Source organism: Schistocerca piceifrons, chromosome X, assembly GCF_021461385.2.
Source record: "Schistocerca piceifrons isolate TAMUIC-IGC-003096 chromosome X, iqSchPice1.1, whole genome shotgun sequence".
NCBI classification, from domain to species: domain Eukaryota; kingdom Metazoa; phylum Arthropoda; class Insecta; order Orthoptera; family Acrididae; genus Schistocerca; species Schistocerca piceifrons.
The window spans coordinates 345,791,038-345,803,679 of NC_060149.1; the positions used below are offsets into that span (position 1 = coordinate 345,791,038).

At 42.9% G+C, this 12,642-nt stretch overlaps 1 protein-coding gene and 1 non-coding gene across 2 annotated transcripts in view; both read right to left on the minus strand.

The window, feature by feature from the left end:
• Window positions 1–12,642, minus strand: part of LOC124721780 (potassium voltage-gated channel subfamily H member 2) — an 887,059-nt gene that overhangs the window by 588,156 nt on the left and 286,261 nt on the right. The window contains exon 2 of the mRNA XM_047246894.1: window positions 1,099–1,342. Coding sequence (XP_047102850.1) covers window positions 1,099–1,216 — 118 coding nt within the window. The 5' untranslated portion in view covers window positions 1,217–1,342. The remainder of the gene's footprint in view (window positions 1–1,098; window positions 1,343–12,642) is intronic.
• Window positions 10,790–10,864, minus strand: Trnat-ugu. The gene has a single exon. It is a non-coding gene; the product is annotated as a tRNA-Thr (tRNA).

A 12,642-nucleotide genomic window follows, 5' to 3' on the forward strand; every position in this document is an offset into this window, starting at 1 on the left:
AATGGAATCACAAATCACATTATGGTGGTAAAGATACAACGTACACCACAAGTGTATATTTTAAAGTTGTTTTACGTCTGTGCATATCTACACACTGCTTATTTGATGATGATGTTTGGTTTGTGGGGCTCTCAACTGCGCCCAACCTTTGCTCAGTCTAGTCTCGCCACTTTCATTAATGATGATGAAACGATGAGAACAACACAAACACCCAGTCATCTCGAGGCAGGTGAAAATCCCTGACCCCGTTGGGAATCTAACCCGGGACCCCGTGCTCGGGAAGCGAAAACGCAACCGCCAGATCACGAGCTGCGGACACTGTTTATTTGATTAGTGTTTGTACGTGCCTCTGAAGTCAAAGTTTTTAACATTTAATGAGCTGTTTTGGTCCACACTCATTGTTCACACTGATTTTCGTTTATACCACTATCGGATTTGATTTAACCATACATCTTCAGTGTCAACACACTGAATACATTTTGGGCTGTACACTGAATATTGCACGCTGAATTCAAATTCAGAAATATAATGCTAAATGAAGTTCAATTATCACTTTTCTGTGATTAAAGGGGGAGAGGAAGTGTAGATGAAGGAAGTTCAGTTACCATAAAATTATGTTTTGTAGTTAAATAACATTTTTATTTTTCACTTTTGTGTCAGCATTTTAAAATTAAAAGGAAGCAATATTTTCTACCCAATTTATAGTATTGCGAGCTGACTGGAATCGAGAGCATCTATAGACACACCGTCAGTTAACTCACTTTATTTGTTATTGGACATATATTCTGACAAGGTAAAAACATGTAAGCTGTTCACGTATTCCTTAAAAAAGGTACCGTTTCTTTTATATTTTCGTTTATTTTTGGGCCACATTTTAATGTCTTGCGCCTGCAAGATTATGTTCACGTGATACACCAGTAAGAAATAGATTCTATGTTGGAAAATGTAATACAAATCTATCTGTATGGGTGGACAAAGCAAGTAGGTGAGACAGAACATGCGTCTCAACTGGTGAGCGACTGCGCAGTGCTGTGTAGGATCCGTGCAGATACAGTACGAACACTTTTTACTTATGGAATTCTAGACTTATTCACTTACCGATCAGGTCGATCACGACGATAGGATCTTCACCGTATTTCTTGCTTTTTCTCGTGTTGAAATCGGCTTCGTTAAGCAAGAAAGCAGCAACGTACGGCGTGAAGATGGCGGTATACATAACGAGGAGTAATATGATCCAGTCCCACACCGCCTTAAAGGGGCTGTAATGGAGTATTGTCCACTTGTGGATGCGCGGCGACTGCAGCTTGTACTCGGGCAGCACGTCGGCGCCCAGCGACAGCACCTGCAACCAAACCACCAACATTAGCAGCCAGGCACGAGCAGCTATTGCCTTACTACTATTCTCGAACGATATGCTTTTCAAGCTGAAAGAACGAAGTCAATTGTGAACAGACAAGGAGGAGGTGAACAATATAGGAAGAAGGTCCACAATACGAGACAATTGCAGTTAATCCAGACAGAGTAATGACAGTTCTGTTTATGCACCAAAGTAACCTTCAATGATACGGTTTAAAATGAATACTACGATATGTATATGCAATGGCTGCAATGAGAGGACGTTTAAAGTATCTCTAACTAGTAAACTACGTTACTCTAGATGCCATAAATATAATAAACATACACGTTACAAGAAATTTTATTTCCTCTGTTGACATAAATGCAGTCTCAATACACACATAAGGCAGTCATGCATGCGATAAATATATCGACGAATAAAAAATTATAATAAAAGCTAATTCAATCAAAATCGTGCGAAATATATATGCCCTACGAATGACAAGGACGTTTACAGTAGCAATCAATAATTTTGTTGACTTAAAAACTTTACATGGTAATTAGGATGCTGTAATCGTAATAATCGCCAAACACACATTGATAAGACATAACAGGCAGCTACACGAGGCATTGATAATTCAATAGCAGGTCTACAGCTTACTGTGCCCCCTATTTTAACGAGCGACAGTCAGTAGCCACGTGTGACACGCTACAGGAGGCTATCGGAATACTGGACTGTACGTCTACTAAGTTTAGTCGACAACCTAGAAAATACTTGAAAATACTGCGAAATGGTCATTCTGCTGACAACTGCGACGAGAACTACACATGGTACTTAATTTCACAGAATATTTCTTTCTCTTGTTATGCCTTCGTAAGCAAATCGTAAAATGGTAAGTAATTCCACAGGCTATTATCTGCTTCCATATCATTTCCGTAAGACTCGAAATATAAGCTTGAAAAACGTTTACTACATATATAGTCCATTAAATTTATTTGTTATGTACGTAAAATATACGATCGACTTTTTCACGAATTGCGCACACACGAGAGTCTCTCAAATATTCCACAGAGGAAGCACTACGATATCTCGTGCTCTTATATTCTCTGCTGAGCACACGTATTGCCCTGTAAGTAACATGCTTGTTTGTTTTACCTTTAGGGTTACGCGAAACCTAAAAATTACGTATATTCTTTAGTGACGTGCGTTAAGACCACAATCGCTGAATTACCCTAATTAACCCACTCTGTTCATGTAATTACATACAAACAATACTACAGATATAAAGAATAGGCCATTACAACATATGGAACAAGGAGATATTTCAAAGATATAAATGAGCACCAGTAATATCAGCAAGAGAATTAAGGACTAAGATAAGGGACCGACGATGTAGTAAAGGTGAGGCAATTGACCCTAAATAATGAAAAGTGAGAGGTCATCCAAATGAATGCTAAAAGGAATCAGCTAAACTTCGTTTACACGATAAATCAGTCTAATTTAAGGGCCCAACATTCAACTAAATACCTAGGAATTACAATTACGAACAATTTAATTTCGAAAGAACACACAGAAAATGTTGTGGGGCAGGCAAACCAAGGACTGCGTTTTATTGGCAGAAAACTTAGAAAATCGAACAGTTCTACTAAAGATACTGCCTACACTACGCTTGCTCGTCCTCTTCTGCAGTATTGCTGCGCGGTGTGGAATCCTTACGACATGGGATTAACAGAGAACATCGAGAAAGTTCAAAAAAGAGCAGCACGTTTCGTATTATCGAGACATAGGGGAGAGAGAGTCACTGATATGATACAGGATTTGAGATGGACACCATTAAAACAAAGGCGTTCCTCGTTGCGGCGGAATGTTCTCAAGAAATTTCAATCACCAAATTTCTCATCCGAATGCGACAATATGTTACTGATGCCAACCTACATAGGGAGAAACTCTCATCATAATAAAATAAGGGAAATCAGAGCTCTCAAGGAAAGATACAGGTATTCATTTTTTTCCGTGCACTGTTCGAGAATGAAATAATAGAGAATTATTGTAAAGGTTGTTCGACGAATCCTCTGCCAGGTACTTAAGTGTGATTTTCAGAGTACCTATGTAGATATAGATGTGAAAATAAAATATCCACTTGCCTCATGATTGAAATAGAGCTGATCACCAATGAGGCAATAAACTTGAGTGCCTCTGCTTTGGAGAGCAACACTGTAGGCTTTTGGCAGTGTGTAGAACAGACGTGTTAAACTCTGAGGCTAACGTGGTATAAAATCTTGTGGGCTACAACGCACTGTAATTTGCATAGATATGTAGGTTCATTTTGGTACGTTTAGAAGATAATGGGACAAGAAAGACGAATGCGGCCAGCAGGCTGCGAGTTTGACATTCATGCCATAAAGAAAATTTTCAAACAATAGGTCATTTATTCTTTTTGCATGCTAATAGTTTCCACTACGGTAGTATTTGAGGGATGTATGGGATTCATTGATATCCGAGAGCCCCTCTGGACAACAGCGAAGGCACTGGGCAGACCCAATGGCGATCACCACTAAAGTTGCTTGTAGACGGATAACTACGCAGTGCAGGTAACGCGTGATCGTCTCTCGAAACACTAGGAGACTGATGTCGCCAGCATAAACACTGTGGTACGAGTACAAGGGGTTTCATAAGAACTGGTTGACATCTTGAGAGAAACTGTGCTCGTCAGTGGATAGCTCTGTCCAACTCAGAGGGTCCACACTAACTGTATTGATGCTTCGCTATCACCGCATCCACGTGATTCAGCATGGGCACTGTTCGCCAGTTCGGACATAATTTACTTCACTTACTCACACGCCAGTAATAGTACTTCCATTCAAAAATATTTTCCCAACTGAATTCCTGGTGAATAATTTCCTCTGAACACCTCGCCTTCCAGAGCTGTTCTGGAACATCTCTTAAGGTAATATGGGCACCAACTGCTGCTTGGATGATTTCGCATTAAAGCGGCTGCCTCTTGTTCCCTGATCTGCTCTACTTTGTATACGGTCAAAGAAGGGCAGCACGAATGGTTGTAGGTTTGTATGAGGGTTGCGACAATGCTTGAAAACCGGAACTGGCAAACGCTCGAAGATAAGCGCCAATCATCCTGCGAAGGCCTACTTAAAAAATTTCGAGAACAGGTAATAAGTGAAGAATTGACGAATATACTTCAGCCTCCTCTGTGTCGCTGCCGTAAGGATCATGCGCGATGGGGACTCAGCCACAGTCTAAGGGTTGCTTCCATAACAACACACTCCGCGGCGGAGTAAGAAGAAACTCAATTAAGAGATTATCTGCCGCTGAGCAGTAATAAGCCATAAAACGTTTGAAAATTTTATTAGTTTGTGTAGAGGAAATGTCAGTATCAAAAATGTTTTATTATGCACTTTTAATCTTTTTTTAAAAAATCTTAACCTATTACAGACCAGTTTCACTGAATATGGATCGAATGCTGGTTTTACATCAACGGCACCGAGGGAGGTTGCGCAGTGGTTAGCACAGGACTCGCATTCGGGAGGACGACGGTTCAAACCCGCGTCCGACCATCCATATTTAGATTTTCCGTGATTTCCCTAAATCGCAAATGGTGGGATGGTTCCTTTGAAAGGGCATGGCCAATTTCCTTCCCCATCCCTAACACAATCCGAGCTTGTGCTTCCTCTCTAATGACCTCGATGTCGACGGGACGTTAAACCCAATGTTTCTTTACATCAATGGCCATGTTCGGCGCTAGCGACAACAGTCTGCCTGTGCGACGGAAATACACTGGGGCAGCAACAGCCACGAGAAAAGACTCCGCATCACGGCGAACATCCACCAACAACTACGTTCCGAAAATATTTCTGGATGGAACTGTTGTTCCCACCTTGTCAATAAGTGAATTGTATATGACACACAGTTTTGGCAGCGAACAAAATGTGGTAGGGAAAAACCGAGCTTGCCCTTATACTGTACTTCGAAGAGTCAAATAAAGGTCCATGGAGAGAGAAGACCTGGTCGATAAAAGCAAAGTGACCATATCTTCTACGAAGTCTCGAGATGAGCTTTAGAACGATCCACTAATAGCCTGTCAGGAAATGATAATATCAGTTTATTGCCAGCTTCGTGGACGATTTTCTTCACAGGATGCATATGGTCACTGAAGCCGAAACCACATGCTGTAGTCTTGTGAGCAAAAATATGTTAATAATAACTTTAAACTCTATTTTCTCCCCTACCTACTGATGAAACACGTTAAACAGTCAAAAAAAGAAATTAAGTGAATTACGATTCAAGTTAAACACACCAACGACTAATCCATAGACTTACTAAAATATTACAGAATCCACATTAACATTCAGCTACTTCTTGTCTCTTTTGTTCCCTTGAATACATTTCCACACATCTACTGTCTTTTCCGGGTCTGTAATCTTGGGAAGAAAAGGGTGCAGGTTTTCTTCTCTGGTTTCAGAGGGCGCGTGTTCATCTTAAGTCCCAAGATGTAGTTGCCTGAATCACATTCAGATTTACAAGTGCTCTTTACTTCTGTGAGCATTACAGCACAGTTGTAATGCAACTGACCTTTTCGTAACGTGGTTCGGACCTCAAATTTCAACTCCGGCCAAGTTCTTATCTTGTTAGGTTTACTTCTGAGTATTAAAGGTATTCCTCCGAACACTAAATACGAATATGATGTCTTCGCAAGCCTCATCCGCATTATCTACGAGGGCTATTCGGACAGTAAGTTCAGATAGGCCGCGAAATGCAAACGACAGTGAAAATCTGATAAAGCTTTGCACAGTTGTGTTGGGCAGTGTCTCCAGTATGCCTGTCGATCGCGTCGCGTCGCTCTTTTCTGTTCTGAGCACACAGTGAGCACGTAAAGATTCCCAGAACAATAGTGTCTCCTTCCAAGTATGGGTGCCTGCTGCAAGGTTTCGCCTGCTTTCATGCAACCTTACATATCGTGTTTGTCATGCATGTCTTTCTTCGTGACAATTCTCGGCCTCAAACAGCAGAGGCAATGAGGACGCCCTTGCAGCGTTTTCGATAGGAAGTGTTTGAACACCCACCATACAACCCGGATTTGGCTCTCTCTGACGTTTCTCTCTGCTCACATGAACCGCTGGCTGTGTAGACAACATTTTGGCAAAGACTGTGAATTGCACACCAGCGTAGAGAAGTGGCGGAAAGCACAGGCAGCTGCATTATACCAACATTACGACTATGTACATAACTAGCTGCAAGACGTAGCCAACTGTTGTAAATAAAACTGTTTTGATTTTCACTCTGGTTTCAATTTCCGACCAGTCGTACCCTAATTTCCAAATTGCCCTCGTGTAACTTCGTCCCTTCCCACTACGTTCCTGTGATTGTAATCGCTGTAGCTGCAACAAGTTTCACTTTAGACGAAAATACAACACGAAACATTTTACAAACTTAACTCTTGTAACGAGTGTAGCAAAGTTGAGAGTGGACTGTAGAATGCCAGAAATGCCGAAGTGAGCAGTCATACAGCTAACAGCAACATTATCACAAACAATAAAAGAACTATGGTATTAAAACTGTCCGTGCCATTTGTGGAATTTATTTGTACGTTCAAAAAACAATGTAAAACCAGGACGAGATATCCTGAACACGCAGGCTTAGCACTAAGTCAGTTTACAGTAACAATCATCAAAGACGAAACAATTCATAATTTCCCTTTCAGGCCCCTTTCTACAATGTTGCTTCACATTGACCATCTAGTCGTCGGATCCCATTCGCACATAATGAGTAAGACTTAGTGATATTAAGGTTTGTCAGATAAAAGTGATCAGGTATTTGTAGAAAATTCAATATTTGCGATATGTTTTCAGGAGCTAGTGTCCCACAGCTCTTATACATTTCAAAAATGTCACATTACCGCCTTGAGCTGCTGGGAAAATAACTATAGAAACAGTTTCGGGCGAGTGACCAACATCATGTTGATTAAAGTATTCACAGCTTCACGTTAGGCGAAATTTATCATCATTATCGTCAACTAATAAAATCAAGAATTAGGCACTGTTGTTATACCGCAATATACACTGAAGAGCCAAAGAAACTGGTACACCTGCACGATATCGTGTACGGCCCCCGCGAGCACGCAGAAGTGCCGCAACACGATGTGGTATGGACTCGACTAACGTCTGAAGTAGTCCTCAAGGGAATTGACGCTATGAATCCTGCACGGCTGTTCATAAATTCGTAGGAGTACGACGGGGTGGAGAGCTCTTCTGAACAGCACGTTACAAGGAATCCCAGATATGTTCAATAATGTTCATGTCTGGTTTCATAAATCCGTAAGAGTGGCCATAGGAAGTGTTTAAACTCAGAAGAGTGTTCCTGGAGCCACTATGTAGCAGTTCTGGACGTGTGGGGTGTCCATTATCCTGCTGGAATTTCTCAAGTGCACAATGGACGAATAGATGCAGGTGATCAGACAGCATGATTACTTACGTTTCATGGGTCCCATATGACTCCTACTGCACACGCCCGAACCCTTACAGAGCCTCCATCAGCTTCAACAGTCCCCTGCTGACATGCACAGTCCATGGATTCATGAGGTTGTCTCCATGCCCGTACACGTCAATCCGCTCGATACCATTTGAGACGAGATTCGTCCGACCAGGCAACATGTTTCCAGTCATCAACAGTCCAACATCGCTGTCGACGGGACCAGGAGAGGCGTAAAGTTTTGTGTCGTGCAGTCATCAAAGGTAGGCGAGTGGGCCTTCGGCTCAGACGGCCCACATCGATGATGTTACGTTGAATGGTTCGCACGCTGACATTTGTTGATGGCCAAGCAGTGAAATCTGCAGCAGTTCGCGGAAGGGTTGCACTTCTGTCACGTCGAACGATTCTCTTCAGTCGTCGTCGTTACCGTTCTTGCAGCGCTGTTGGAAATTTGATGTTATATCGGATTCCTGATATCTACAATACACTCGTGAAGTGGTCGTACGGTAAAATCCCGACTGCATCGCTACCTCGGAGATGCTGTGTCCCATTGCTCGTGCGCCGACAACACCACCACCTTCAAACTCACTTGAATCTTGATAGCCTGCCATTGTAGCGGTAGTAACCGATCAAACAACTGCGCCAGACACTTGTCTTTAGAATGAGATTTTCACTCTGCAGCGGAATGTGCGCTGGTATGAAACTACCTCGCAGACTAAAACTGTGTGCCGGACCGAGACTCGAACTCGGGACCTTTATCTTTTGCAAGCAAGTGCTCTACCAACTCAGCTACCCAAGCACGACTCACACCCCGTCCTCACAGGAGAGCTTCTATGAAATTCGGAAGGTAGGAGGCGAGGTACTGCAGAAGTAAAGCTGTCAGGATGGGGCTTGAGTCGTGCTTGGGTAGCTCAGTTGGTAGAGCACTTGCCCGCGAAAGGTAAAGATCCCGAGTTCGAGTCTCGGTCTGGCACACAGTTTTAATCTGCCACGAAGTTTCACTTGTTGTCTTATATAAGCGTTGCCGACTGCAGCACCTTATTCTGCCTGCTTACATATCTCTGTATTTGAATACGTATGCCTACACCAGTGTCTTTGGCGCTTCACTGTAAATTACGTCGTCAGTCTATAAAAACGGTGGTAGTTAGTGTTCTCATTCACGAATGAGTACATTACCTAGCGTCATTTTTATAGACTGACGATACAATTTATTTTAAGATATGTTGGCAGTGTCTAATTCCTGACAATGTCTAATTCATGGCGTTATCATTTGACCACAATAATTTTAGATTTCGCCTAACATGAAGCTGTGAATCCTTTTATGAATCTGGTGATGACCAATCGCCCGAAACTGATTGTGTAATTAAAGAATTTTACCAGCAGCTCAAGGCAGTAATTTTACATTTTTTAAATTTATCAATAATACTCGAAATGAGTTTACTACACTGCCATCTGTGAACTCTTCAATGAAATTACATTCCAGGATTCAGTGAAGTCTCGCGGGGATACATGAATTCTCATATGCGTTGGACAACATCTGATACTAGCATGTGGCATTGTGTGACATCAACTGGACTGCCAGTATTTCAGGTTCTTCGTCCCTGTCACACATTTCAATAGGTCGTTATAGCTTATCCGATCAGAAAACTATCGCGACGATATTTGATGTACGTTGTCTGCTTCAGCACATTCAGTACCGAATTGTTACTGTTGAAAATACAGGAATATGCGATCACATTGTGATAGGATTTGAGGCTGACACGAAGACTCTTAACTAGATCCAAACATAGAAAAATTTAATGTTGCACCACTCATTAAATATAAAAACGTAGCATGAATTAGCATAGATTTAATGTATTACAGCCATCTTCCATTTGTAAAATGAAAGTTCACACTATTTCACAAGAGAGTAAAGCAAGCAGAAGGAATATGTTGGCTAAATCAACTCGTCTATGAAATAGATCACTCACAAAATGTTGCATAGCCTACATTTGAATACTGTAACAGTTCGCCAAATGCTCATCAAGAGTCACTAACAGGCTTTCGAATATGCTAAAATGATGACACACATAATCAATAGTTTCTTTGTTTCGCAAGAGAATTTAACCAAAATGGCGAAAAAGTGTGTATCACTACAGTCGTAGGAAGAAATTGAAAAGATTCCGGATCAGTGAGGGTCCGCCCGGGCGGAATTGCTTTTGATGCTCACCGCAGAAAATTGGGACGCTGACGTTTCCGAAAGCGACCTCATTAGTGAGCATTCTCAGAAGCCTAATCACAGCAGAATTTACTATGGTGATAAGCATAATAAAATATACTGGGTCGAGACTTACGCTACTGCAATGGAAACGACGAACAACTGCTAAACGTAACCTTCATTGAATCATAAAGAAAAAAAAAAGTTCAAATGTGTGTTAATCTTATGGGACTTAACTGCTAAGGTCATCAGTCCCGAAGCTTACAAATTACTTAACCTAAATTATCCTATGGACAAACACACACACACACACACACACACACACACACACACACACACACACACACACACACACGCCCGAGGGAGGACTCGAATCTCCGCCGGGACCAGCTTGCACAGTCCATGACTGCAGCGCCTGAGACCGCTCGGCTAATCCCGCGCGGCCATAAAGAAAGACAGAAAATTACATTTTTGTTAGTAAAAACTTGTTTATCCTACAATGCTGGCAAAAGGTGAAATGAGGCTTATTACGTTGGCCGTCTGAGGAAAGCTGTCCTACAAACACAGTGACACTCAGCATTTAACGCTGTTTAGGCCACTTATATACTGAACAAGACCTGGTAACAGTACTAAACTCGAGAGCAACACTAATGAATGCACTCTGATGAAGGCTCTACCTGTCATAGATAATAACATATCATAAATAATAATTAATTGAAACCCTCACTGCCGACAGGTGTTGACATACCTCGATGGGGACAGTTGACAATGTGTGCCTCGACCGGGACTCGAACCCGGGATCTCCTGCTTACATGGCAGACGCTCTATCCATCTGAGCCACCGAGGGCACAGATGAATAGCGCGACTGCAGGGACTTATGCCTTGCGCGCTCCCCGTGATTCCCACATTACCAACTGTCCACAATCTACATACGTAATGTACCTAATAGATATTTGCACGGGGAGCGTGCAAGGCATAAGTCCATGCAGTCGCGCTATTCACCTGTGTCCTCGGTGCCTCAGATTGATAGAGCGTCTGCCATGTAAGCAGGAAATCCTGGGTTCGAGTCCCGGTCGGGGCATTCATTTTGAACTGTCCCCATCTATGTATACCAACAACACCTTTCGGCAGCTGAGGGTTTCAATTAACTATCATTTATTCTAGACCACGCGGCTGCTACGGTCGCTGGTTCGAATCCTGCCTCGCGCATGGATGTGTGTTATGTCCTTAGATTAGGCAGGTTTAAGTAGTTCTAAGTCTAGGGGACTGATGACCTCAGATGTTAAGTCCCATAGTGCTCAGAGCCATTTATTCTAGAGAAGCTGCGCGGTCAGCAATGGTATCTGCTCTTTCGAGAACACTTACTATCTTCATATATAATTACATATCAGCCGATGGTGTGTACATGTACGAAATCGCAGGGTGTGTTCAGGTTGAGGAGGATGGCAAGGACCCTTAGCTTTCCAGCCGTAAGTAGATCACTTGGCTCCGTTCTCTTGGAGGAATAGGACGGTTTCTTTCGGACTCTGTATGTAGAGTTCGCATCGAACTTACGATGGAGATAACTTCAGAGCAACGCTATGCCATAACTTTTTGCGCGAAGCTGAACAAGACGCCGCTGCAATCTTTTTGAATGTTTAAGGAATCCTTCGGGGACGACTGCCTTTCCAGGTAGCAGTCGAACAGATGGTAGAAGACGTTTAGAGAAATTCGGGTGGAGGTCGCCGACGAGGCCTGCGCAGGAGCGTGACGGAGGGCCGTGTGACCTGTGTGCGCCAGTTACTGAATTAAGACCGTCGAATGGGTGTTCGCTTCATGTCCGAATTATTGCACTTGCCGAAAAGTATTGTTCACGAGATTGTATCAGAAGATTTGACCAAGCGGAAGACTGGCGCAAAACTTGTGCGCAGCGTTTTGAGCGACGAGCAAAAGCAACACCGAGTGGAAAAGTGTGAAGAACTCGTGAAACTCTGAAGAGTTCGTCGAGTTCTTGAAAATTATCGCAATTTTCAGGAAAACGTGATTCACTGGGGATGAGTCAAGGGTCTTTCAGTACGATCCGGAGTCAAAGAGGCAGAGAGAGGAATTGCATATAGTGTCGCCGCCGCGCCAGAAGACTCGCATGAGCATGTCCCGGGCAAAGTCCATGTTTATTGCTATTTTGGTGCAAAGACGACAGTGCACCATGAGATTGAAACCTGTGGCCAGACCTTTTACAAGGCAGTTCTCCAGAGACCGAATCACTGGGTCACAAGTGTGCGAATGGAGTTTCGCGCTTCCTGGAAAGTGTACCACCACAACGCGCCGTCTCACATCGCCTTTGTTGTCACGACTTATGTGACCTGGATCGGCGAGGCAACGGTGCCGCAACCACCCTACATCCCGACCTGGCCCTGACCGACTTTGTCTCCTCAGAAAAAGAGATACCTTAAAGAAAATCATCTCGAGTTAGTGGACAACGTGCAAGCTATTTCGGTGGCTTCCCTGAAGAGCATCCCAGCTGACGAGTTCCAGAAAGCTTATGACGCATGGAAATCGCACTGACAAAACTGTATTGAGAGGGGAGAGTCATACTTCCAATAATTTTATGTTTCTGAACCTATCAGATCAATACATACAAAAAAAC